At 62.3% G+C, this 27174-nt stretch overlaps 1 protein-coding gene across 1 annotated transcript in view; it reads right to left on the minus strand.

Annotated features, from left to right (window-relative positions):
- Nucleotides 1–26964, minus strand: part of KIRREL1 (kirre like nephrin family adhesion molecule 1) — a 36194-nt gene extending 9230 nt beyond the window's left edge. The window contains exons 1-3 of the mRNA XM_069878731.1: nucleotides 26833–26964; nucleotides 1484–1633; nucleotides 292–441 (exon numbers count right to left, since the gene is read on the minus strand). Of these exons, the coding sequence (XP_069734832.1) occupies nucleotides 292–441; nucleotides 1484–1633; nucleotides 26833–26896 (364 nt within the window). The 5' untranslated portion in view covers nucleotides 26897–26964. The remainder of the gene's footprint in view (nucleotides 1–291; nucleotides 442–1483; nucleotides 1634–26832) is intronic.
- Between the last annotated feature and the right edge of the window lie 210 nt (nucleotides 26965–27174).

Here is a 27174-nt window from a genome sequence, read left to right on the forward strand (position 1 = left end):
GGAAGGGGGTGTGGGGTACGGAGGGGGATGTGGGGCATGGAGGGGGATGTGGGGTATGGAGGGGGATGGAGGACACAGAGGGAGATGGAGGGTATGGTCAGAGATGTGGGGTGCAGTGAGGGATGTGGGGTGTGGAGGAGGGATGTGGAGGAGGATGTAGGGTACAATGGGGTGCGTTGGGAGATGTGGGATGCATTGGGAGATGTGGGGTGTGGTGGAAGATGTGGGGTGTGGTGGGAGATGTGGGGTGCGGTGGGAGATGTGGGGCACAGAGGGGGGGTTTCTCCTTACTGAGCACAGTGAGCCTGGCGCGGCGCGATCGCAGTGCTGCCTCGGTGGCCTGGCACTCGTAGACGGCGTCATCGGAGAGCTCGGCGTCGGAGATCTCCAGGTTGTACTGGCCCGAGTCGGCTGTGCCCACGATGCGGTACCGCGGCCAGGCTGGGGGGTGGCACCAGGGGACACGGCTCAGAACCGAGGGGACATGGCTCAGTGCTCAGGGGACACGGCTCAGCACCAAGGGGACACTGCTCAGCCTAGTTCACCAGGGGGGAGGCTCCAGGGGTGCTTTCTTGGGGAGGAGATCCGGCACATGTGGGCACCCTGGGGCATGTGGGATGCTCGGTGCATGCAGGGACCCCCGTGCTTGCAGGGAATGTGGTTCTTGCAGGGAATGTGGTTCTTGCAGGGAACGCTGTGCATGCAGTGATCCTGGTGCATGCAGGGACCCCGGTGTGCAGGGATTGAGGTGCATGCAGTGATCCTGGTGCATGCAGGGACCCCAGTGTGCAGGGAATGAGGCGCGTGCAGTGATCCTGGTGCATGCAGGGACCCCGGTGTGCAGGGATTGAGGTGCATGCAGTGATCCTGGTGCATGCAGGGACCCTGGTGTGCAGGGAATGAGGCGCGTGCAGTGATCCTGGTGCATGCAGGGACCCTGGTGTGCAGGGAATGAGGCGCGTGCAGTGATCCTGGTGCATGCAGGGACCCTGGTGTGCAGGGATTGAGGTGCATGCAGTGATCCTGGTGCATGCAGGGACCCCGGTGTGCAGGGATTGAGGTGCATGCAGTGATCCTGGTGCATGCAGGGACCCTGGTGTGCAGGGTCCGTGCTGCTTGCAGGGAATGCAGAGCATGCAGGGAACGTGGTGCCACGCAGGGACCTCAGTGTGCGCAGAGACCCTGGTGCACACAGGGACTCGAGCGCATGCAGAGACCCCGGTGCATGCAGGGACCCTGGTGTCACACAGAGACCTTGATGCACGCAGGGACCCCGGTGCGTGCAGGGACCCTGGTGCCTGCAGGAAGGAGCAGAGCATGAATACCCAACCCCAGCCGTGGTTTCGCTGCTGGGCACGTGTCCCTGACCCCGCAGCAGCCACGGACACTGCCCAGGGACCTGGGAGACAGCGTTGCAAGAGCTGCAGCACCCACGAGCCTCCCTGCCCCACGCGGTGACGCCCCCAGAGCCGCCCGCGGGTACCTTTGAGCCCCTGGCCCATGCCCAGGGCGAGGCCGTCTTTGGTCCATTGCACGATCCCGGAGTAGTTGAGCACCACGCAGGAGAGGACGATCCTCTGGCCGGCCACCACCGTCTGGTCCTCGGGCTCCTCCACGAACCGCGTCTGCGCCACTGGGGATGGAGAACGGGGCTCAGCGAGGCCTTGGGGTGCCCAGCGTGTCATTCCGGGGGCTCCAGCGCCGCGGGTTGGGGTCCCCTTGGAGCTGCTTGGAGGCTTCCGAGGGGCTGCCGGGGGTGTGGGACCCCCCCTTGCCGAGCCCCAAGCCCGAGCGGCAGCCGGGATCGATCTGGGTGCCCCGGCACAGCGCCCGGCACGCGGCCAGCGGGTATCGACCCGACGCAGGGAGGCGTGGGACGGGATGGACACACGCGTGTCCCACACACGCGTGTGCTGATGGCCCCGGGGAAGGGGTTGGGGAGCAGGACCCAGAGAGGGCAGCGGGGAAAGAGGCATCGCAGCAGAGGAGCTGTTCTCCCTGGTGGTTCCCCCCGCCTTAAAAGCCTCTTCTCTGAAATATTCCACCGATTTCCGCCGAGGCGGGAGATGGGGAGGCAGAAATCCCAAAATCCCTTTTGGGGATGAGCGAGCTGCGGATAATGAAGTTGCTAAGTCCCCAGCACGGCCTCCGCCTGCCTCGAGTGGCACGGCACGGCTTGGCACAGCAGAGACCCAAGAACCACTGGGTTGGAGAAGACCTCGTAGATCATCAGGTCCAACCATTCCTATGTGACACTAAACCACGTCCCAGGTGCAGCACGGCTCGGCTCGCTCGGCTGTGCCACTTGTGGGGTGCCCCACGCTCTTGCCACCCCCGAGCTGGGTTCGGCTCCATCCCCTCTTCCCAACCCGCTGGGTTGGTTTGTCCCCAGCTGGTGGCTCATCCCTGGAGAAGCAGGAGCTGGGGGCTCCCTCCTGCCTTTGATCCTGCAGAGGCAGCTCCCAAATCCCCCGCTCGCAGCTCTTCCCGGCAGCCCCCGCTCTCGCTCGGGCCCTGAGGATGCTGCGGTGCTGAGATGGGGTACACCTGGATCCTCGGGACTACAGGATGGGGAACCCCAAGATCCCTGGAACCAGCCATCCCAGGATCCATTTGATGGGGCATCCAGGGATCCCCAGGATGAGGAACCCAAAGATCTCAGGGACCAAGCCCCCCCGGATCTGAGTGACATGGGGTACCCCAGGATGGGGTACCCCATGATCTTGGAAATGGGGACCCTGCACCCCAGCACCCTTGGGGTAGGGCACCCCCAGATCAGGCACCCTAGGATCCTCGGGACATGGCAACTCAGCATCCCAAGGATGGGGACACCCCAACATCCCCCAGGATACCCTGGATGGCCTATCCCAGGATCCATGGGATGGGGCACCCCAGGATCTCAAAGATGGGGTACTCCAGGTTCCTTGAGGTGGGGTACCCATGGATCAGGCACCCCAGGAGCCCCAGGATGTGGTATCCCAGGATCCCAAAGATGGGGTGCTCCAGTATCCCTGGGCCAGGGCACCCCAGGATCCTTGGGACACGGCACCTCAGGATCTCCAGGACGAGGTACCCTGGGATCCCCTGGATGGGATCCCCCTATATCCCTGGGATAGGAGACCCCCAGATCAGGCACCCCAAGATCCCCGTGATGGGGCACCCCAGCCCTGCTGCCCTGCAGCCCCAGGGGACCCGGTGCCACCATCCTGGTCCCCCCATCCCATGCCTCTCGCTCCTGTGTCCCCCCCCGGCATGGGGGAGAGAGCTGGGATGCAGGGAAGAGAGAGATAAAGGAGGGAGAGAGAGAAGAGAGGAGGAGGAGGGGGGGTGGGAGGTGGAGAGGGATGGGGGGACCGAGGGGAGGGGGAAATAAAAAGCAGAGCGGAGATCAAAGAGGAAGGTGCCTGGAGAGAGGTGGGTGTGAGGGAAGATCAGAGCCGTGGAAGGGGGAGCGAGACAGGCAGGAGGAGGCGCAGGCGGCAGCTGCCAGACAGAACGGGGGGACCCGCTGCCCCCCGCCCCTGGGGCTGGTGTGGGGCTGGTGTGGGGCTGGGATGCTGGCACAGTGGAGATGGGGACAGGGATGGGGACAACCGGCCACCAAGGATGCTGGTACCCAGGATCCCTGGGACAGGGGACCCCAGGATCCCCAGGATGGGGTACCCAGGGATCCTTGAAGTGGGGTATCCATGGATCAGGCACCCAGGATCCTCAGGACATGGAATCCCAGGGTCCCTGGGACAGGACACCCCCAGATCAGGTACCCCAGGATCCTTGGGATATGACATCTCAGCATCCCTAGGACGGGGACACCCCAGCATCCCTGGATCAAGACACCCCCAGGTACCCAAGGATCAGGTTCCCCAGGATCCTTGGGATATGGCATCTCAGCATCCCTAGGATGGGGACACCCCAGCATCCCTGGATCAAGACACCCCCAGGTACCCCAGGATCAGGTACCCCAGAATCCTTGGGATACGGCATCTCAGCATCCCTAGGATGGTGACACCCCAGCATCCCTGGGCCAGGACACCCCCAGATCAGGCACCCCAGGAATCCTTCCTCAAAGAGGCTTCGCCAGGTGGGCTGCCGAGCAGAGACACGTCCTGGTGCGCGCATCAACACGTTAAACCTCTCCCCCCAGCACGCAACCCGCCGTGTTTAGTCTGGAGGAGGGCGAGCCGAGGCCAGCGGGCGCGGGGGAGGCCGAGTGCCAAGCGCTGGCCACGGCACAGCGAGCGCTGAAAGGCTTTCCGTGTCGCGGGGCCTTGACGGGATGCCGAGGAGACGGCGGCTCCCCGAAGGCTGGGGGCTTGCACCTCGCGTGGGAAGGAGCCCACGTGCATGGAAACACACGCGTGTGCTCGTGGGAATGTGCATGTGTGCATGGGAAGGAGCCTATGTGCATGAAAACATGTGTGTGAGCGTGGGAATGTGCATGTGTGCATGGGAGCTAGTGCTGTGTGCATGGGAAGGAGCCTGTGTGCGTGGAAACACACGCGTGTGCTCGTGGGAATGTGCATGTGTGCATGGGAAGGAGCCCACGTGTATGGAAACACGCGTGTGCTCGTGGGAATGTGCATATGTGCATGGGAATGAGCGTGTGTGCATGGGAAGGAGCCCACGTGCATGGAAACACACACGTGTGCTTGTGGGAATGTGCATGTGTGCATGGGAGCTGGTGCTGTGTGCATGGGAAGGAGCCTATGTGCATGGAAACACACGCATGTGCACGTGGGAATGTGCATGTGTGCATGGGAAGGAGCCTATGTGCACGGAAACACACGCGTGTGCTTGTGGGAATGTGCATGTGTGCATGGGAATGGGCGTGTGTGCATGGGAAGGAGCCTATGTGCATGGAAACACACACGTGTGCATGTGGGAATGTGCATGTGTGCATGGAGCTAGTGCTGTGCACATGGGAAGGAGCCCACATGCATGGAAACACACGCATGTGCTTGTGGGAATGTGCATGTGTGCATGGGAAGGAGCCTATGTGCATGGAAACACATGTGTGTGAGCTTGGGAATGTGCATGTGTGCATGGGAGCTGGTGCTGTGTGCATGGGAAGGAGCTCACGTGCATGGAAACACACGCCTGTGCTTGTAGGAATGTGCATGTGTGCATGGGAAGGAGCCCACGTGCATGGAAACACACGCGTGTGCTTGTGGGAATGGGCGTGTGTGCATGGGAAGGAGCCTATGTGCATGGAAACACACGCGTGTGAGCTTGGGAATGCACATGTGTGCATGGGAGCTGGTGCTGTGTGCATGGGAAGGAGCCTGTGTGCATGGAAACACGCGCGTGTGCGCATGGGGATGCAGCTCTGTGCATGGGAACACGCTTGGGGGTGCGCACGGGAGCGCATCCGTGTGCAGGGGATCACATAAATGTGCACGAGAACCTCCGTGTGCCTGGAACGTGCGCGTGTGCAGGAACCAACCTGCGTCTATGGGATCCCACGTGTGTGCCCGGCGATGCCCACGCGTGCCCGGGAGCGTGTCTGCAGGGGATCACACGCGTGTGATGTGTCGGGTCACGGCTCCGCAGGCGTGTGCGAGGGCAGGAGGCGGCACTGGGTGCCCCGCGGGCTCTGGGTGCCCCTGGGTGGCTCGCTCGGGGCTCGGGGTGGCTCAGGGTGGCTCGGGGTGGCTCGGGGTGGCCAGTGAGGCGCAGGGACCCCTCTCCCGGCCCTGTCTCCCTCTATTTATCAACTGCAGGGCTGATTAAGCCCTGGGGCTGGTGCTCCAATCTCCCTCTCTCTCCTCTCGCTATTAAACTCAGGGTTCAAAGAAAAGCTTTTTATTTGCGCTGACAGCTTTCAGATGGAGCTAAATCTCTCCCCGCTAGAGGTTTTTTTATTTTTTTTTATTATTTTATCTCTCTCTCTCTCCCCCTCCTCCCCGTCCTCTTCTCCCTGCTTTTAAATTTTAAGCCTTTTTCCCCCTTTCCTCTTCCCAAGTTGTTCGTTTCTATTTATATTGGCAAAAAATAGGCAGGGAGGGGTGAAGGAAGAAAAAAAAAAACAACCCTCCACTGGTTTTATTCTGCGGGAGAGAAAAGAGGATTTGGATTCCTTGTGGCCCTGCCCGGCAGAGCGGAAAGGATGGGAGAGGAGGGAAGGATGAGGCCCCGGGTGGATGCTGAGTGCGGAGCGGGGCTGTCCCTGTCCCCATCGCTGTCACCGTGCTGGGAGGGATGGAAGAGGAGAGCAGGATGAGTGCCTGGCTGGATGCTTGGAGAGATGAGAGAGGAGAACAGGGTGGGAGAGGAGAGGAGGATGGGAGAGGGGAGCAGGATGAGACCCTAGCTGGATGCTGAGGATGCAGCGGGGCTGCTGTCCCTGTCCCCATTGATGTCACCATGCTGGGAGGGATGGAAGAGGAGAGCAGGATGAGACCCTGGCTGGATGCTTGGAGAGATGAGAGAGGAGAACAGGATGGGAGAGGAGAGGAGGATGGGAGAGAGGAGCAGGATGAGACCCTAGCTGGATGCTGAGGATGGAGCGGGGCTGCTGTCCCTGTCACCGTGCTGGGAGACGGGAGAGGAGAGCAGGATGAGACCCTGGTTGGATGCTGAGCAAGTGGCACAGCTGCTGTCCCTGTCCCCATTGATGTCACCATGCTGGGAGGGATGGGAGAGGAGAGCAGGATGAGACCGTGGCTGGATGCTTGGAGAGATGAGAGAGGAGAACAGGATGGGAGAGGAGGGGAGGATGGGAGAGGGGAGCAGGATGAGATCCTAGCTGGATGCTGAGGATGGAGCGGGGCTGCTGTCCCTGTCCCCGTCGCTGTCACCGTGCTGGGAGGGATGGAAGAGGAGAGCAGGATGAGTGCCTGGCTGGATGCTTGGAGAGATGAGAGAGGAGAACAGGGTGGGAGAGGAGAGGAGGATGGGAGAGAGGAGCAGGATGAGACCCTAGCTGGATGCTTGGAGAGATGAGAGAGGAGAACAGGATGGGAGAGGAGGGGAGGATGGGAGAGGGGTGCAGGATGAGATCCTAGCTGGATGCTGAGGATGGAGCGGGGCTGCTGTCCCTGTCACCGTGCTGGGAGACGGGAGAGGAGAGCAGGATGAGACCCTGGTTGGATGCTGAGCAAGTGGCACAGCTGCTGTCCCTGTCCCCATTGATGTCACCATGCTGGGAGGGATGGGAGAGGAGAGCAGGATGAGACCCTGGCTGGATGCTTGGAGAGATGAGAGAGGAGAACAGGGTGGGAGAGGAGGGGAGGATGGGAGAGGGGAGCAGGATGAGATCCTAGCTGGATGCTGAGGATGGAGCGGGGCTGCTGTCCCTGTCCCCATTGATGTCATGGTGCTGGGAGGGATGGAAGAGGAGAGCAGGGTGGGAGAGGGGAGCAGGATGAGACCCTGGCTGGATGCTGAGCAAGTGGCACGGCTGCTGTCCCTGTCACGGTGCTGGGAGGGATGGAAGAGGAGAGTAGGATGGAAGAGGAGAGCAGGATGAGACCCTGGCTGGATGCTGAGCAAGTGGAACAGCTGCTGTCCCTGTCCCCATCGCTGCCACGGTGCTGGGAGACGGGAGAGTGGAGCAGGATGAGGCCCTGGCTGGATGCTGAGGATGAGGCTTCGCTGTTGTCCCCGTCACGGTGCTGTCACAGCCCCAGCGCCCCGAGCCCCTTGTCACCCGCGCGAGGCAATGGCACGGAAAACAGGCGCCAGCACCGCAGCTCCGAACCAACCGCCACGACCCCTCGCCCGCCTGGGGAAACTGAGGCACGAAGGGGGCTGAGCTCAGCCCCACTCGATGGATCCCACGGGTCCCATCCTGCTGCCTCGCCGGAGGGGGGATGTGGAGGCGCGGAGATGCGATCGGTGCTGGCACGTCCCCCACGCTCCCCCCGTCGCCAGGGCCTATTTTAGGCTCTGGAGATTTGGGGCTTTCACTGAAACCCAGACGCGTCTCGGGTGGGTGCTGGGGACCCTCATCCTGCCTGGCCCTGGGGACCCCAGGGGGCCCAAGGATCCCATCCTGACATGCCAGGACCCCAAGGAGCCCATCCTGACTCCATCCTGATCCCAGAGATCCCATCCTGACCCCAGGGAGCCCATCCCCACATGCCAGGGAGTCCGTCAGACCCCAGGAAGACCAGGGAGACCATCCTGAAACCAGGGACCCAAAGGATCCCATCCTGACATGCCAGGGAGTCCATCAAGAGCCCAAGGAGACCATGGATCCCATCCTGACCCCATGGATCTCATCCTGACCCCATGGAGCCCATCCTGACACCATCCTGATCCCAGGGATCCCATCCTGATCCCAGAGAGCTCATCCCGACCCCAAGGATCCCATTCCAACCTCAGCCTCCCTTGGAGCCCAGGGACCTCATCCAGACCCCAGGAACCCCAAGGATCCCATCCTGACTCCATCCTGACCCCAGGGATCTCATCCTGACATGGCAGGGACTCCATCAGACCCCAAGGAGACCATGGAGCCCATCCTGACCCCAGGGAGCCCATCCTGGCCCTGGGTACTCCAGGGGTTCAATCCTGACCCCAAGAACCCCAAGGATCCCATCCTGACCCCAGGGATCCAGGGAGCCCACCCGGACCCCATGGACCCCATCCTGACCCCAGGGATCCAGGGAGCCCATCCTGGCCCTGGGGACCCCAGGGCTTCAATCCTGACCCCAGGAACCCCAGGGATCCCATCCTGACCCCAGGGATGCAGGGAGCCCATCCTGGCCCTGGGGACCCCAGGGGTTCAATCCTGACCCCAGGAACCCCAGGGATCCCATCCTGACCCCAGGAACGGGGAGCAGGGCTGGGCCAAAGAGGGGTCCCTGGCTTTTCCGATGCCCCCAACGCTCCCGCTCGGCATCGCTCGCTCCCTGCCAGCTGGGGCAGGATGGGAGCCAGGCAGCAGGCGCCCACCCAGCAGCGCTCGCCCGCAGCTCCCAGCCAGGAACTAACTGGGGGTTTGGGAGCGAGGAGCGCTGGTGCCATCAACAATTTATGAGCCTCCTGTGCCACGATTACCCCGGCACGACAGCGCTGGCCGGGAACGGGCCGAGCCGCGCGCTCGGAGAGCAGCTTGGCAGGAGAAGCCGCTTCCGCTCCTTGTTCCAAGTCACTCAATGCCCTCTTCTATTTTCTTCTCTTTTTTCCACTTGGCTTTTGAACGCTAACGGGGCTGGGTGCTGCGCGGCAGAGCCGGAGCAGCTCCAGGGAGGGCTCTGGGGTGGGGATGCTGGCGCACTGGGGATACTGGGATGCTGGGGACACTGGGACTGGGATGCTGGGGGCACTGACAGCAGGATGCTGGGGACACTGACACCGGGATGCTGGGGGCACTGGCACTGGGATGCTGGAGGTATCAATGTGAGGATACTGTGGGTACCAGTTTGGGGATACTGGGGACACTGGCATCAGAATGCTGGGGACACCGGTGTGGGGATGCTGGGGACACCGGTGTGGGCATGCTGGGGGCACTGGCGTGGGGATGATGGGGACACTGGTGTGGGGATGATGAGGATACTGGGATGCTGGGGGCACCGGTGTGGGGATGCTGGGGGTACCAGTGTGAGGATACTGTGGGTACCACTTTGAGGATGCTGGGGGTACCAGTTTTTGGGGATGCTGGGGAAACTGGTGTGGGGATACTGAGGATACTGGGATGCTGGGGGCACCGGTGTGGGGATGCTGGGGACACTGGCAAGGGGATGCTGGGGGCACCAGTGTGAGGATACTGTGGGTACCAGTTTGGGGATGCCGGGGGCACTGGTGTGGGGATGCTGAGGGTACCAATGTGGGGATACTGGAGGTACTGGTGTGGGAATGCTGGCGATACTGGGAGCCAGGGACCCCTCCCAGTGCCGGCCGCACCAGTTGGGGCTCAAAGCTCTTCCCCTCCCAGCTCCGTTATCAGCTCCCAGTGCATCTTCCTCAAAAAGGCATCGACCCCATTTGACCAAAATCTCTATCCTATAATCCTGCTCTGATTGACATTAATTGAATATTACTAGCCTTTAATTCCTCGTTAATTGAATCCTGCAGCCGCTGCTATGTGATGCACGGGGAGCTGACAGCATCCCTGCCGCGCCAGCAGCCTCAGCAGCCACTTGTCCCCATCCCCATCCTGGATGTGCCAGCATCCTTGGTGACTGCTTGTCCCCATCCCTGTCCCCATCCCTGTCCCCATCCCAAGAGCTCCACAATCCTCAGCAGACAGTTGTCCCCATCCCTGCTGTGCCAGCACCCTTAGACGATGGTTGTCCCCATTCCTGTCCCCATCCCCACTGTGCCAGCATCCCTGATGGCCAGTTGTCCCCATCCCTGTCCCCATCCCTGCAGCACCAGCACCCTTGGTGGCCAGTTGTCCCCATCCCCACTGCACCAGCACCCTCAGCAGATGGTTGTCCCCATCCCAGTTGATCCCCACTGTGCCAGCACCCTCAGCAGATCATTGTCCCCATCCTTGTCCTCATCCCTGCTGCTCCAGCATCCTAAGCAGCCAGTTGTCCCATCTCTGTCCCCATCCCCACTGTGCCAGCACCCTCAGCCGATGGTTGTCCCCATCCCTGTCCCCATCCCCACTGCCCCAGCACCCTTGGTGGCCAGTTGTCCCCATCCCCACTGTGCCAGCACCCTCAGCCGATGGTTGTCCCCATCCCTGTCCCCATCCCCACTGCCCCAGCACCCTTGGTGGCCAGTTGTCCCCATCCCCACTGTGCCAGCACCCTCAGCCGATGGTTGTCCCCATCCCTGTCCCCATCCAAAGTGTGCCAGCATCCCTGATGGCCAGTTGTCCCCATCCCTGTCCCCATCCCTGCTGCACCAGCACCCTTGGTGGCCAGTTGTCCCCATCCCAGCCACGCCAGCACCCTCAGCAGATGGTTGTCCCCATCCCTGTCCCCATCCCCACTGCCCCAGCACCCTTGGTGGCCGGTTGTCCCCATCGCCATCCCGGCTGCCTCCAGCCCCTGTGCCCCTGGCTCCTCTCCCGGCGCTGGCGGGTCCTCCCCATCCCGGCAGGAACGGAAAGTATTTCAACACCATCATATGACGCCAGCGCATCGTTGGCGAGCGCCCAGCGCCCGGGCTTGGGAGGCACCAGGACGGGGCCACATCCAGCCCGGCCCCCCTCGCCACCATCTCCAGGGACGTCGCTTCCCCGCCTGCTGCTGCGCTTCACCCCATTAATTCTGCACGTGTGGTGGCAGAACCGGGGGTGTTTTAACCCAAATCCCCCTCCGAGGGGGAAAACGAGGCGTGGGGGCCACGGGAGCCCCCGCAAACTGCCCCCACGCACGCTGGAGGCCAAGGCGTGCCTCAGTTTCCCTCAGCGCTGCGCATCCCTCCTTGTGGCTGGGGATGCTCGGGCCTCCCCAGTGTCCCTGGGTGCTGGCGGGGGCTGCCTCATGCCTCCCCCCCTCCGCTTCCCGCTCCCGAAGCCGGTGGTAGCGAAGCTCTCCGGGGAAAGGATGCTCCAGTTATTTTCATTTTTTAAAAGGCAAAATTATAAAAACAAATGAGGAGGAGATTGGTTCCCCTCCCCCGACTCCGCCGCCTTCTCCTCCCCACCCGCTGCCAGCAGCGTTGGGTCCCCATCGCCTCCCCGCGCCCCGCACGGGGTCACCTTGACCGCGCCACACTGGCACCGCATCCCTGGAGCACCGGGATGCAGGATGGGAGCCCGTGGGGACCACAGCTTCTTATCTCTGCGCCACCAGGATTGGTGCCCATGGGGACCAGGGCTCCTTATCTCTGTGCCACCAGGATGGGCTCCCATGGGGACCAGTTTCCCCATCTCCTCCACGCCACTGGGGTGAGCATCCATGGGGACCAGGGCTCCCCATCTCCTCCAAGCCACCAGGATGGGCTCCCATGGGGACCAGGGCTCCATATCTCCTCTGTGTCACCAATGGGACCAGGGTTCCCCATCTCTGTGCCATTGGGGTGTGTGCCCATGGAGACCAGTCTCCCCATCTCCTCTGTGCCACTGGGGTGAGCATCCGTGGGGACCGGGGCTCCCCATCTCCTCCCTGTCACCAGGATGGGCTCCCATGGGGACCAGGCTCCCCATCTCCTCCAAGCCACCAGGATGGGCTCCCATGGGGACCAGGCTCCCCATCTCCTCCGAGCCACCAGGATGGGCTCCCATGGGGACCAGGCTCCCCATCTCCTCCGTGTCACCAGGATGGGCTCCCATGGGGACCAGGCTCCCCATCTCCTCTGTGCCACCAGGATGGGCTCCCATGGGGACCAGGCTCCCCATCTCCTCTGTGCCACCAGGATGGGCTCCCATGGGGACCAGGCTCCCCATCTCCTCCGTGCCACCCGTGGGGACCCTGGCTCTGCCGTTCCTCCGCGCCCCCCAGCAACCCGCTGTGCCGCGTCCCCCCTGCCACCGTGCTGGCTTCTCTGTAACCTCCCGATTTCTCATTTCCCAGCCCGGCCGCCATCGCTGGTGACACCAATCTCACAACAAATTTAGCAGCTCATTTCCCATCCGCTCAAATATTCCACCTCGATTATTCCTCGGGCAGGGAGACGGGCGCTGCTGTGCCGCGCCGGCACCTCCGTGTCGGATCCCATCAGGCTCAGCCTGGCAGGGGGGACGCCTGCGGCCGCAGGGAATGTCCCTGCTACCCGGGTACCACTGCCGGGGCAGCAGCCTCCGGTTGCCATGGTTACCAGCAGATGCAGGGAAACTGAGGCACGGGGTAGGAAGAGATCGAAGGGAAATGTGGGTCTATCAGCTCAAGGATAACCCTGTCCCTGCGTTGCTTTTGTGGCAACGGGTCCACGCGTGGATGCGCAGAGAGAAACTGGTGTGTCTGCTCGCACACGTACATGGAATTATGGAATGGGAGGGACCTCAAAGCCATCCAGTCCCACCTCCTGCCATGGGCAGGGACACCTCCCACTGCATCAGGGGCTCCAAGCCCCATCCAGCCTGGCCTTGAACCCCTCCAGGGATGGGGCAGCCACCACTGCTCTGGGCAACCTGGGCCAGGGCCTCCCCACCCTCACAGCAGAACATTTCTCCCTAAGATCTCATCTCAATCTCCCCTCTTGCAGCTCAAAACCATTTCCCCTCATCCTCTCCCTGCACTCCATGATCCAGAGCCCCTCCCCAGCTTTCCTGGAGCCCCTTTCATCACTGGAAGCTGCTCTAAGGTCTCTCTAGAGCCTTCTTTTCTCCAGGCTGAACAACCCCAACTCTCCCAGCCTGTCCTCACACAGGAGGTTCTCCAGCCCTCGCATCATCTCCGTGGCCTCCTCCGGCCTCGCTCCCACAGCTCCATGTCCTCCCTGTGCTGAGGACTCCAGAACTGGACCCAGGGCTCCAGGTTTGGTCTCCCCAGAGCGGAGCAGAGGGGCAGAATCCCCTCCCTCCCTGAATTTTCCACCCATCTCCTGCCTTTTCCACCCACCCAGCGGGGAAGAGGCACCGAGGCTCCGGGCTGTCATTAGAGACAGGGGAAAAACACGCAAGGCAGGGCCCAGGCTGAACAATTTTCAATTAAAACCTCGCTGGGAAGAGGCATAAATACCGGGGGGAGATGACGTGGTGGAATTGGGTTCTATTTTTCCTTCCCAAGGAGCCTTAAATATTCCCCACCTAATAATAATAATAATATCAAAAAAAAAAATGAACTCCCGACTTACGAAACAACATATAAATTCCCCTCGTAATTACATTACTTTCAGCGCCGCAAAGATGCCAATAAACCAGAGCCCAGCGCCGGGCAGAGAGAGAGAAAATAGAGATGAAAATAAATGAATTGCTTCAGCGCGTTACGGCAACCGAACCAGGCGGGGGGGGGGGTGGGCTGGTGGGGGAATTGTGGAATGGTTTGGGTTGGAAGGGACCTCAAAGTCCATCCAGTTCCACCTCCTGCTGGATCAGGGGCTCCAAGCCCCATCCAACCCGGTCTTGGAGACCTCCAGGGATGGGGCAGCCACCTCTGCTCTGGGTAACCTCTCCCCATCTTCGCAGAAGAACATTTCTCCCCAAGATCTCATCTCCATCTCCCCTCTTTCAGCTTAAAACCATTCCCTCCCGTCCTCTCCCAGCTAAAAAGCCCCTCCCCAGCTTTCCTGGAGCCCCTTTCCGCACTGGAGGGTCCCCAAAACCACTCTTGAAGGTCCAAGGTTGGGTGCAGCCCCCCTCAAGGTGTCACCCAAGGGGAACCAGGCTTGGGGACCCCCCGCACCCCCCCCCATCCCACCCTTGCTCACAGCTCCTGTCCCCCCGGTGCTGGAGGGGAGGCTCGGGGGGGTCTTTGTCTCCCTCCCACCTGCCCCGGGGAGGACCCCTCGGCCACCCCAAGTTGGAGGAGAAACTCAGCCCCTTCCTACTGTGGCTAATCCTGGTGAAAGGGGGCAGCCAGGCAGAAAGACAAAGGGCTCCCAGCGGGGCTGGGGGGGCACAGGGGGCTGGGGGGGGGGCGTGGGGGTCTGGAGGGGGCTGTGGGGGGCACAGGGGAGCTGTGGGGGGCACCAGAAAGTGTGGGGGACACGAGGGTCTGGAGAGGACTATGGGGGGCACAGGGGGCTGTGGGGAGCATGGGGGTCTGGAAGGGGCTGTGGGGGTCATAGGAGGGATGTGGGGGGCACGGGAGGGAGTGTGGGGATCATTGGGGTCTGGAGGTCCCTGGGTTGGGTCTCTGTGCCCCCCCCCCAAGTCCTAGGGGACCCCAGGTGTCCAGGAATCCCTCCCCCCAACATCAGTCCTGCATCCTGAGCATCCCACCCAGCATCCGTACGGACAACCAGCATCTCCCAGCGGGGTCCAGAGCCCCCCAGACCCTGGCCTGAGCCCCCCGAGTCCTGGGGGCCCCCAGGAGTCCCAGCATCCCCCCCACATCTGCTCCTGCATCCCCAGCATCCCCCCTGCACCCACTGGTCCTGCACCCCGAGCATCCCCACCCCACTCAACATCCCCAGTGACCCCCAGCATCTCCCAGGGGGGTTCAGAGGCCCACAGGACAGAGCCCCCCAGACCCTGGCCTGAGCCCCCCAAGTCCTGGGGGCCCCCAGGAGTCCCAGCATCCCCCCGACATGTGATCCTGCATCCCGCGCATCCCCCCTTGCACCCACTGCTCCTGCATCCCAAGCATCACCCCCGCCCCCAGCATCCCCAAGGACCCTCAGCATCTCTCAGGGGGGTTCAGAGCCCCCCCAGACCCTGTCCTGAGCCCCCCAAGTCCTGGGGGACCCCAGGCACGCAGACACCCTCTCCCCCCACCCCAGAAGGCACTGGCAGAGCCTCCCCCCTTGTTATTTTGGAGCCTCTCCCCTCGTTATTTCCTCTTCATTTCTGGGGCTGCCAGAATTATGGAGCAGCGCTGTTTATTGGCTTGAGTTTAATTAATTTGTGTAATATCCCTGTTAGGAACAATGTCTAATTAAGACTTTTGTTTGTGTGTGTGTGTGTGTGTGCGGGGAGGGGGAGGGGAGCTCTTCTTTGGGAGGAGGGGGATGGGGGGGAATAAAAATCCCTAATTATTAATGAAGGGGAGGGGGGGGGAAACATATTTAAACAGCACTGGCGTCGTTCCACCGAGCTGCTGGTGAGCGCTCTCGTTACAGATGTCTTAATGAGACATCTCTTAATAATGGGATTATCATCCACATTGAATCGGGACAAGCAGCTGGGAGAGCGCGAGGCTCCGATACGGGGGCCCCCGCGCCCCAACGTATCGAGGGATGAGTCAGAGGACGAGCCCTGGCCTCGTTAGTCGAGATCTCAGCCTCGTTAGTGGGGGTCTCGTTAGTGGGGGTCTCGTTAGTGGGGGTCTCGTTAGGGATGGGGAGCACGGATGGGATATGGGGTGTGTGTCCCACTCCGTGCCTCAGTTTCCCCTTGGACTGGATCCTAACTGGGAAAGGTGGTGCCACGAGAGGTTTAATTCCAGCCCTGGCTTCATTAATCAAGATCTCAGCCTCATTAGTCGAGATCTCAGCCTCATTAGTTGGGGTCTCGTTAGGGATGGGGAGCATGGATGGGATATGGGGTGTGTGTCCCACTCCGTGCCTCAGTTTCCCCTTGGACTGGATCCTAACTGGGAAAGGTGGTGCCATGAGAGGTTTAATTCCAGCCCTGTCTTCGTTAATCAAGATCTCAGCCTCATTAGTCGAGATCTCAGCCTCATTAGTTGGGGTCTCGTTAGGGATGGGGAGCATGGGTGGGATTGAGGGTGTGTGAATCCACTCCGTGCCTCAGTTTCCCTGTGGATGGCTTGGATCCCAACTGGGAAATCACCACGAGCATCACTAACGAGACGAGGTTAAATTTGGAGCTCGTTCCCTGGCAAAGAGGGGGCAGTAAAAAAAAAAAAGAAAGAATTCAGGAGGAAATGGGGTGAAAGGAAAGGCAAAACTCAACAGGGATGGGGCGTGGGCTGGTGTCCTCTGCCCCCCAGACCCCACATTCCGGGGGGACCCCGAGTTGTGCCCCTGGGCTGGGCGCTCCCTTCCCCTGCTGCTCCCAAGGGGACGATAAAAGCAGGAATTTTGGCTCCTTCCTCGGCAGCGGGTGGTGGGGTCATCGCCCCAACGCGGGGACCCTGGGTTTGGGGAGACCCATCCCAGTGTGGGAGCCTAGGTTTGGGGGGACCGTCCCATCCAGGTGACCCTGGATTTGGGGAGACCCTGGATTTGGGGGGTCTTTGGATTTGGAGGGGACTCATCCCAGCTGGGTGACCCTGGATTTGGGGAGACCCTGGATTTGAGGGAGTCCCATCCCAGCTGGGTGACCCTGGATTTGAGGAGACCCTGGATTTGGGGGGTCTTTGGATTTGGGGGGGACACTCATACCAGCTGGGTGACCCTGGATTTGGGGAGACCCTGGATTTGGGGGGGGGGGGGCTCATTCCAGCTGGGTGACCCTGGATTTGAGGAGACCTTGGACTTGGGGGTACTTTGGATTTGGGGGGACTCATCCTGGCTGGGTGACCCTGGATGTGAGGAGACCCTGGATTTGGGGAGACCCTGGATTTGAGGGAGTCCCATCCCAGCTGGGTGACCCTGGATTTGAGGAGACCCTGGATTTGGGGAGACCCTGGATTTGAGGGGGACTCATCCCAGCTGGGTGACCCCGGATTTGAGGAGACCCTAGATCTGAGGAGACCCTGGATTTGAGGAGACCCTGAGTTTGGGGAGACCCATTCCAAGTAGGTGACCCTGGATTTGGGGGGGAGCCTGGATTTGGGGGGCCCCAGCCCTGCCTCCCCTCTGGGCTCAGCACATGGTGCTGGGGAGGAGCTGGAGGAGCAGCCCTGGCCCCAGCTCTGCGGTCGCAGCCCAGCAATGATCCCACAAGCCTGGAATTTGAGGAATTTCCTGCCAAGGCTCTTTGGAAGAAGAGGGAGAGAAAGAAAAACCCGAGCTTAACCCTCAGCTCCCCGCAGCGGGAAGAGGACTGGGACCCCAGGGAAGGGCTTGGGACCCCAGAAAAGGGGCTGGGACCCCAGGGAAAGGCTTGAGACCCCAGGGAAGGGGCTAGGACCCCAGAGAAGGGCTTGAGGCCCCAGAGAAGGGGCTAGGACCCCAGAGAAGGTCTTGAGACCCCAGGGAAGGGCTTGGGACCCCAGGGAAGCTCTTGAGACCCCAGGGAAGGGCTTGGGACCCCAAGGAAGGTCTTGAGACCCCAGGGAAGGGCTTGGGACCCCAAGGAAGGGCTTGAGACCCCAGGGAAGGGGTTGGGACCCCAGGGAAGGGGCTGGGTGGGGTTGATGGGGGCATTTAAGGGTGGAAAATTGAGGTTTGGGGGTTGCTTCTTGCTGCTCCCTGTCTGTTTTGGGAATTCAAAGCTGAAAGAAGAATTTAGGGAGCTGAACTGGAGTTGCCAGGGGGAAAGCAAAGCGCTTCGTGCCTCAGTTTCCCCACTGCTGCTCTCCTGGCCCCCATCCTGGCTCCCCTGCTCCAGCCTCCAGCCAAACAGCACCCAGACCATCACCCTGCATCCTGCATCCCAACCACAATCCCCCTGAGATACCTCCAGCCGAACGCGGCACCCAGACCATCCCCCCACCCCCCTCAGATCATCACCCCACATCCTCCATCCCGCTGTGAACCCCCCTGAGATGCCTCCAGCCCTCCCTGGGAGCACAGGATGGAGCTTTGTGGGATGGGAAAGCCCCTCTCAACCGTTCGAAAGTCATTATTGGACATCAAATCCTCTCCAAACCTTGGGTTTCCTTCACCAGATCTGAAAGGGAAGGAGGCAGCGAGAGAGGGGGCGGCTGGAGCCCCCCCAGCCCTGCTCTGCCCGGGGCAGGGATGGGAACCGGGAACCCTCACACCCCCGTGCTCCCTTGCACCCTGAGGTGCTCCCTTGCACACTCACAGGCTTCCTTGCACGCTGAGGTGCTCCCTCGCACACCCACAGGCTTCCTAGCACACTCAGGTGCTCCCTCGCACACCCACAGGCTTCCTAGCATGCTCAGGTCCTCCCTTGCACACCCACAGGCTTCCTTGCACGCTCAGGTGCTCCCTCGCACACCCACAGGCTTCCTAGCACACTCAGGTCCTCCCTCACACACCCACAGGCTTCCTAGCACGCTCAGGTCCTCCCTTGCACACCCACAGGCTTCCTAGCATGCTCAGGTCCTCCCTTGCACACCCACAGGCTTCCTTGCACGCTGAGGTGCTCCCTCACACACCTACAGGCTTCCTAGCATGCTCAGGTGCTCCCTCGCACACCCACGTGCATGCACACTCCCTCGTGCACCCGCATGCTCCCTTGCACACCCACCCACTCCCTTGCACACCCACACACGTGCACTCTCCCTTGCACAGCCACACGCTCCCTTGCACACCCACACGCTCCCTTGCACACCCACCCACGTGCACTCTCTCTTGCACAGCCACACGCTCCCTTGCATAGCCACACGCTCCCTTGCACACCCACCCACTCCCTTGCACACCCACCCACGTGCACTCTCCCTTGCACACCCACACGCTCCCTTGCACACCCACATGCTCCCTTGCACACCCACCCACGTGCACTCTCTCTTGCACACCCACACGCTCCCTTGCACACCCACACGCTCCCTTGCACTCCCACATGCTCCCTTGCACACACACCCACACGCTCCCTTGCACACCCACACGCTCCCTTGCACTCCCACACGCTCCCTTGCACACCCACCCACGTGCACTCTCCCTTGCACACCCACACGCTCCCTGGCACACCCCATGCTCCCTCGCACACCCACCCACTCCCTTGCACACCCACGCTCCCTTGCACGCCCGCGCACACACACTTTCCCCGGCTCTTTCCCTCTCCCGTTCCTATGGCAACCCCTCCAAGGCGCACAACCGCTCTCCGATTGGAAATAAAAGTTGTTTTTCCTCCCCTCCTCCTTTACTCCACTCTTTCGCTTCCCCCCCGCCCCTTATTTTGATTTCCATTTGGATCATAATCCGCCCGTTGCCATGGCAGCACCGCCAGCCCTTTATGTCCCAGGCCTTGCAGAAAAGGCCTCTCTTCCCCCTTTTTCCCCTTCCCAGCTCCTTCCCCGAGTGGGTTTTGCTCTTTAAATCCCTCCTTCCCGCCGTCCCCTCGCAGCAGCCACCCCGGCAGCGCCAGATCCAGGGCCTGGCAGCGCCACGCCTGATGCCACATCGGAGGGTGGGTGGGAAGAAGCTCCAAGGAGCTCCAAGGAGCTCCTTTTCCAGCCCTCGGCCCCACCAGAGGCGTCCCAGCCAAGTCCAGGCTGCATTCCAGACCCAAGCTCCATCACTTTTCTGGATACCCTTAACTCTGTCCAGCAGCGGCCACGCTCCTCGCTGAGCATCCTCCCCTGCGGGAAGGTACCTGGGGGTCCTCACCAAGCATCCTTCTCTTTGGGATGGTACCCAGAGGGCTCCTCACTGAGCATCCTTCCTCCACTTTGGGCAGGTACCTGGGGGTCCTCACCGAGCATCCTCCTCTTTGGGATGGTACCCAGGGCTTCCTCATCCAAGCATCCTCCTCTTTGGGATGGTACCCAGGGGTTCCTCATCCAAGCATCCTCCTCTTTGGGATGGTACCCAGGGGTTCCTCACCCAAGCATCCTCCTCTTTGGGATGGTACCCAGAGAATTCCTCATGGAGCACCTTTCCTCCACTTTGAGCAGGTACCTGGGGGTTCCTCACCTATGCATCTTCCTCTTTGACCTGGTACCCTAGGGTCCCTTGCCTGAGCATCCTCTTTGATGCCCAGGGGTTCCTCACTGAGCATCCTCTGCCTTGGGGTGGTACCCAGGGGGTTCCTCGCTGAGCATCCTCTGCCTTGGGGTGGTACCCAGGGGTTCCTCGCTGAGCACCCTCTGCCTTGGGGTGGTACCCAGGGGGTTCCTCGCTGAGCATCCTCTGCCTGGGGGTGGTACCCAGCGGGGTCCTCATTGAGCATCCTCTGCCTTGGGGTGGTACCCAGGGGTTCCTCACTGAGCACCCTCTGCCTTGGGGTGGTACCCAGGGGGTTCCTCGCTGAGCATCCTCTGCCTGGGGGTGGTACCCAGCGGGGTCCTCACTGAGCATCCTCTGCCTTGGGGTGGTACCCAGGGGTTCCTCGCTGAGCATCCTCTGCCTTGGGGTGGTACCCAGGGGTTCCTCGCTGAGCATCCTCTGCCTTGGAGTGGTACCCAGGGGTTCCTCACTGAGCATCCTCTGCCTTGGGGTGGTACCCAGGGGTTCCTCGCTGAGCATCCTCTGCCTGGGGGTGGTACCCAGGGGGTTCCTCACTGAGCATCCTCCCCCTCGTGCTGGTCCAGAGGGTGACACGGTGGCCACGCTGCCAGCTCCGGATGGTCTCCCCGTCCCATCTTTCCTGCTCGCCGCCTCCCTCCCGCGCCGTGCCCACTCCTGGCTGGGAGCAGGAGGTTATGAAAATGAGCCGTGTGCCCAGGAGACTGTAATTATCTGCTAAGTGTGAAAGCTAGAGTGATTAATTAAGAGATAATAAAAAGAAAAGGAGGCTAGAGAGGGAATAACGGATGCTTTGATGATAAAACCTGAGGTAAGGCAAGCAATTAGGGGAATCTTTATGGAGAGTTAACTATAATCCCCATGTTGCCCACGTGCTGGGGGGCTGGATGCACGGACGGACACACGGACGAGGCCGCGATCCTCAGGGATGTCCTCGCCGGACAGGCGCACATCCCAGGTAGGATCTAGGCCAGGCGCAGAGCGAGCTCGGGATTAAACCAATCACTGAATTAAAGGCCGGGAATGGAATTAACGCCGCTCTGCTTGGTGGGAGAGAGGTGCCCGGCGACCCTGGTGTCACCTTCAGACGGTTGGGTTGTCACCGCGGACGGACAGACGGACGGACGACGCCATGTCCAACCCAGAAGATGCTGCCGGGGGGGTTGGGGGGTGCGCTGGCTGCTTCCCCGCGGGCGCAGCGGGTGATTCAGCCCTGGCATGGGCTGCCCAGGCAGGTCCCGGCACGGGGCGGTGGCTGCTCCCGTCAGCCCCAAAAGCTGCTTTGGCCCCCGCGCCGCAGAGCACAGGGCTGGATCTGGCCTCCTCCCGCATCCCTCGGCATCTCCAGTGGGGGAAAAAGGGCTTTGTCCCCTTCCCGTGCCCACCCGGGAGAAGGGAAGCACCAGCGAATCCCCCCCAGTGCCCGCAAGCCCTGATTCCAGCTGCCAAACTGGTTTCTGAAGGGTGGTTGAGGGGCTGGGGGGGTTCATCCTGCCTGCACCGCGGCTCCATCCCCTCCACCAAGGGCTTTGGGGATGGGGGTGACCGCGGGGATGACTGCGGTGACCTGGGCTCCTGCCTGGAGGGGACACCCAGAAGAGCAGCTCTGGGCCAAGGGCACCATGTGCTCTTGGACATGGTGAGGGTCAACCCAGGCGAGTGCCCAAGAGACACCAAGCATCATCTGGAGGCCACCAGCATCACCCGGGGACCATCAGCATCACCCAGGGGGCCACCAGCATCATCCGGGGGCCACCAGCATCACCTGGGGACCACCAGCATCACCCAGGGGGCCACCAGCATCACCTGGGGACCACCAGCATCAGCTGGGGACCACCAGCATCACCCGGGGACCATCAGCATCACCTAGGGGCCACCAGCATCACCTGGGGACCACCAGCATCACTCAGGGGGCCACCAGCATCACTCAGGGGGCCACCAGCATCACCACCAGTCCCTGGATGCCCCAGTCTCCCCCTCCACCCGTGGCCAGGGAGCGATGCCCAATGCCACCAGCTCTGTTGCAGCCCCAGGGGTGGCTGTGAGGGCCACTGTCCTCCTCCACCACCACCTCTCAGCCCTGGAGCATCTCTCGGGGCTTTCACTACCCTGCAGCAGCCGACAAACACCTTACAAACCCCATCCCAGTGGCGGCACGCGGGGAGCTGAGCAGATGCTGCTGTGCCGGAGGGAGGAGGGCCAGGTACCCACCACAACCCCCTTAATCATCTCCCTGGTGGTGCTGGAACCACCAGGACCTTCCTTCACCTCCGTCCCCGTTGGGGAGACACAGAGGGCATCAACAGCTCCGATCGGGGCCAGCCAGGGTGCTCCTGTGCCCCTGCACCAGCTCTCCTGCCCTAGAAATGTGGGGTGGAGGGGACACATCCCACCATCCAAGCTCCAACTAAGCCCCAACAAAGCCCCATCCATGCCCCATCCAAGCTCCATCCAAGCTCCATCAATACCTCATCCAAAGCCCCTTCCATGCCCCATCCAAGGCCTCATCCAAGCCCCATCCAAAGCTTCATCCAAGCCCCATCCATGCCCCATCCAAAACCTCATCCAAGCCCCATCCAAAGCCTCATCCACGCCCCATCCAAAGCTTCATCCATGCCCCATCCAAAGCACCATCCAAAGCTTCATCCAGGCCGAATCCAAGCCCCACCAAGCCCCATCCAAGTCCTAACCATGCCCCATCCAAAGCTTCATCCAAGCCCCATCGAAGCCCCATCCAAAGCCTCATCCCAGCCCCATCCAAAGCCTCATCCATGCTCCATCCGAGCCCCATCCAAAGCCTCATCCAAAGCCCCATCCGAGCCCCATCCAAAGCTTCATCCAAAGCCTCATCCATGCCCCATCCGAGCCCCATCCAAAGCCCCATCCGAGCCCCATCCAAAGCTTCATCCAAAGCTCCATCCAAAGCCTCATCCCAGCCCCATCCAAAGCCTCATCCATGCCCCATCCGAGCCCCATCCAAAGCCTCATCCAAAGCCCCATCCGAGCCCCATCCAAAGCTTCGTCCAAAGCCCCATCCAAAGGCTCATCCAAAGCCTCATCCATGCCCCATCCGAGCCCCATCCAAAGCTTCGTCCAAAGCCCCATCCAAAGGCTCATCCATACCCCATCCAAAGCCTCATCCGAGCCCCATCCAAATCCCAATCCAGTCTCTCCAGAAGGGCCCTGGGAACTTTTCAGTCCCCAGCAAAGGGCCCAGCCTGACCTCAACCCACCCTTTGCCACCCCAGCTCCTCTGGGGGCTCCTCGGGGACGTGCAGCGAGTGCTCCAGGTCTCAGAGCCACCCGCTGCGGTGACACGAGCCACGGGGGGGAGGAGGGGGGGGGGCTGGCAGGATCCTCTCTCTCAGCCCCCACCTCTAAGCTGTTTCCATTCTGCTGCTTTTCAGAAGGAAAGGGGGGGGGGTTTATAAAAAAAAAACCAACCGCAGCCAGAAAGAGAAGAAGAATCGCCCAGAAAATGAATAAATATTTCAATTTGAGGCGCAATCACGGCGAGTGATTGAAACGGGGCGAAGAATAATGGGTTTCATTTAGATAAGATACAGAAAATTATTTAGTGAGAAATGAAGAGTGATGAAACCCATTCAACATCTTTGTGCGCCACGACTTGAATGGCACCGACCCCCCCCCCCCCGACCTCGAGGTGCGCGCACACACGGTCCTGGCTGCACGGAGAGGGGGGGACACCCCAAATTCCTCCTTCCCCAAAGCGATGGGACCTCTTTGTCCCCCCAAAAAGCGATGGGACCCCCTTGTTCGCTAGTTTAGAGTGAGGATGTTCTCCGAGGTGAAGCAAAACTTGGATGGTGGGGATGGCGATGGGACGGGAAGGATGAAGGGGGGGGGGGGGTCAGCGCATCCCTCACCCAGGGATGTGACCCCCCAATTCCCACCCCTCTGGATCTCCAGATCCCTTTTCCTCGCTGCCAGAGCTGGGCCCCCTCTCTCCAACAAGATCCACATGGCACGGGGGGAGCGACCGCGGAGCTTTTGTTCCTGGGAGGGCAGCGAAGCCCCCCCGGCGCGGGGCAGCCTGGGATCTAACCCCCCCCCCAGGCCCCCTAAGAGGCTTTGCACACTCCTTTGAAACCCCGGGTCGACTCAATTTTTTTCCCCTCCTCCTGGCATCTTAGCAACGCCGCCCCCTTAATTAAAAATTAGATTGGATTTTGCAGCAGGGAAGGAGCCGGAGGCCGCGATGAGCTGAGACCTGGCGAGCTCGCTGCACGCATGGAACGTTCCCCCCGCGCCCCTCGAGCTTCGGGGCAGCCCTGGGGGGCAGCAGGGGTGTCCCCCCCCTCCCCAACTTTGCTCTGCGACACCTCAGCCGAGCAACTCCCGGTGCCTCAGTTTCCCCAACCCTTCAGGGGTCAAACAGAGGCTTGGGAAGGGGGGGGGTCAGGCTGCCCCCCAGATTAGAAAGCAAACTGGGGGGTGGGGGGGGAAGAGTGCCATGCTCCCCCCAGCCCCTCTCCTGGGTTGGGAGATGGGGGGTCCTGGCTGCCCCCCAGAAATGCTCCCTCTGCTCCCCATGGATGGACGGACAGACGGCAGCCCCCCCTTGCCTCCCCCCCATCCCCCTGTCGCCCTCAACCCTGTGTCCCCCCCAACTCCAGGGGTGCCCATGGCTGGGTCCCCATTGCCGGGTCCCCCAACTGATCCTGGGGTCCCCACCTCCCCAACTTCCCGATGTCCCCAACTCCTCACATCCAACCCCCCTGCCTCTTCCCACCCCGTACCCCAACTCCTCTGGCCTCGCTGCGACCCCCCCAGCACCCGGAGCCCCACGGGACTAGGATGGAGGGCACCCAGGTTTTGAGATGGGGGGTCCATCACCCAGATTTTGGGGTTGGGGGGGTCCAGCACCCAGATTATGGGGTGGGGAGGGTCCAGCACCCAGATTTTGGGGTGGGGGGCACCCAACCCAAGACCTTAATCCCAGACCAGGGCATCCAACAGGATCCGAACTGGGGCAACAAACACAAGCCTGGAGGGGGGTGGGAACTGGTCCCAGCTCCATCAGGACCCCCAGCTCCATCAGGACCCCCCCAAAAGGTGCGGGGGGGCACCGGGACAGAATCTGGGGTGTCAGCACCCGGTTCTCTGGGATCCAAATCCCTTTCTCTAGGATCCCAACCCGATCCTTCAGGATCCCAGCAAGCCAGGGGTGGGGAGAGGGGGGTCCTCACCGACCCCAGACCCCCCCCCCCCGGGACCAAACCCCCTCTCCTCGCCCCCGGGGGAGGGTGGGAAGGATGGAACCCGCTCTCGTTCCACCGGGACCGGGCGGGACGGGGCTGGAGCAGATTTGGGATTCGCACCGGGGGAGGCTCCGCTCCATCCCCGGGACCCGATGCCCCGGTCCCCAGTGCCCGTTCCCGGTCCCCGATGCTCCCTACTCGATGCCCGGTGCCGGTATCCGATGCCCCGGTCCCCAGTATCCGATGCCCGGGGCCGGTACCCGGTTCCCGGTGCCGGTATCCCATCTCCGATGCCCGGTACCGGTACCCAATGCTCCGGGACCCGCTGTCGGGTCCCCTGTGCCCGGTCCCCAGCTCCCGGTGCCGGTCCCCGTCCTCCCCGACCCCCCGTGCCCGGTCCCCGAGGACCGGGACCTGATGCCCGGTACAGGATGCTCGGTCCCCGCTTCTCGGTACCGGATTCCCCAGTGCCCGGGAGATGATGCCCGGTGCTCGATCCCCCAAGCCCGGTCCGCGATGCTCGGTTCCCGGTGCTGGGTCCCCGAATCCCTATTCCCAGGACGTGATGCCCGGTTCCCGATGCTCAGTGCCGGTACTCCATGCCCCGTGCCCGGTCTCCGGTGCTCGCTTCCCGAATCCCCGTTCCCAGGACACGATGCTCGGTCCCCGATGCCCCGAGCCCGCTCCCCAACGCTCGGTTCCGGATGCTCGGTCCCCGAATCCCCTTTCCCAGGACGGGATGCTCGGTCCCCGATGCCCTGAGCCCGGTTCCCGGTGCCTGCTTCCCGAATCCCGGTTCCCAGGACGTGATGCCCGGTCCCCGATGCCCCGAGCCCGGTTCCCTGTGCCGGTTCCCTTTCCCCCGTGCCCGGTACTCGGTTCCCGGTACTCGGTTCCCGGTTCCCCGTGCTCGCTTCCCGGTGCTCGCTTCCCGAATCCCCATTCCCGGGACGTGATGCTCGGTCCCCGATGTCCCGAGCCCGGTCCCTGATGCTCATTTCCCGATGCTCAGTTCCCGGTACTCGGTTCCCGGTACTCGGTTCCCGATCCCCCGTGCCCGGTACTCGATGCTCGGTTCCCAGGACGCGATGCTCGGTCCCCGGTGCCCCGAGCCCGGTTCCCGGTACTCGCTTCCCCAATCCCCGTTCCCAAGACGTGATGCTCGGTCTCCAATGCCCCGTTCCCGGTACTCGCTTCCCGAATCCCGGTTCCCAGGACGTGATGCTCGGTCCAGATGCCCCGAGCCCGGTCTCCAATGCCCGGTCCCCGGTGCCCCGAGCCCGGTTCCCGGTTCTCGCTTCCCGAATCCCGGTTCCCAGGACGTGATGCTCGGTCCCCGATGCCCCGAGCCCGGTTCCCGGTTCTCGCTTCCCGAATCCCGGTTCCCAGGACGTGATGCTCGGTCCCCGGTGCCCCGAGCCCGGTCCCCGGTGCCCCCGACACCCACCTTGCCCGCGGGTCCCGTCCAGACTGAGGAGGCAGAGGAGGAGGAGGAGGAGGAGGCTCCGCATGCTCCCGTCCCGGCCGCTCCCCGGGCCGCGGCCGCGGGGCTTGGGGGGGGGTCGGGGCCCGTTACCCCGCTCCGCCGCCCCCGCTCGGCCCCGTGAGAGCCGGGGCCGGCCGGGCAGGGGCCGGGGAAGGGGCCGCGGGCTCCGCTGCCAACGGAGAAACGAGCCCCGAGAGCCCCGAGAGCCCCGAGAGCCCCGAGAGCCGAGCGGGCGGGGCGGGGGGCGGGGAGGGGGAGGAGGGAGGGGGGGGAGAGGGGGAGGAGGAGGAGGAGGAGGAGGAG

This window comes from Phaenicophaeus curvirostris, chromosome 29 (assembly GCF_032191515.1).
Source record: "Phaenicophaeus curvirostris isolate KB17595 chromosome 29, BPBGC_Pcur_1.0, whole genome shotgun sequence".
Lineage (NCBI taxonomy): Eukaryota > Metazoa > Chordata > Aves > Cuculiformes > Cuculidae > Phaenicophaeus > Phaenicophaeus curvirostris.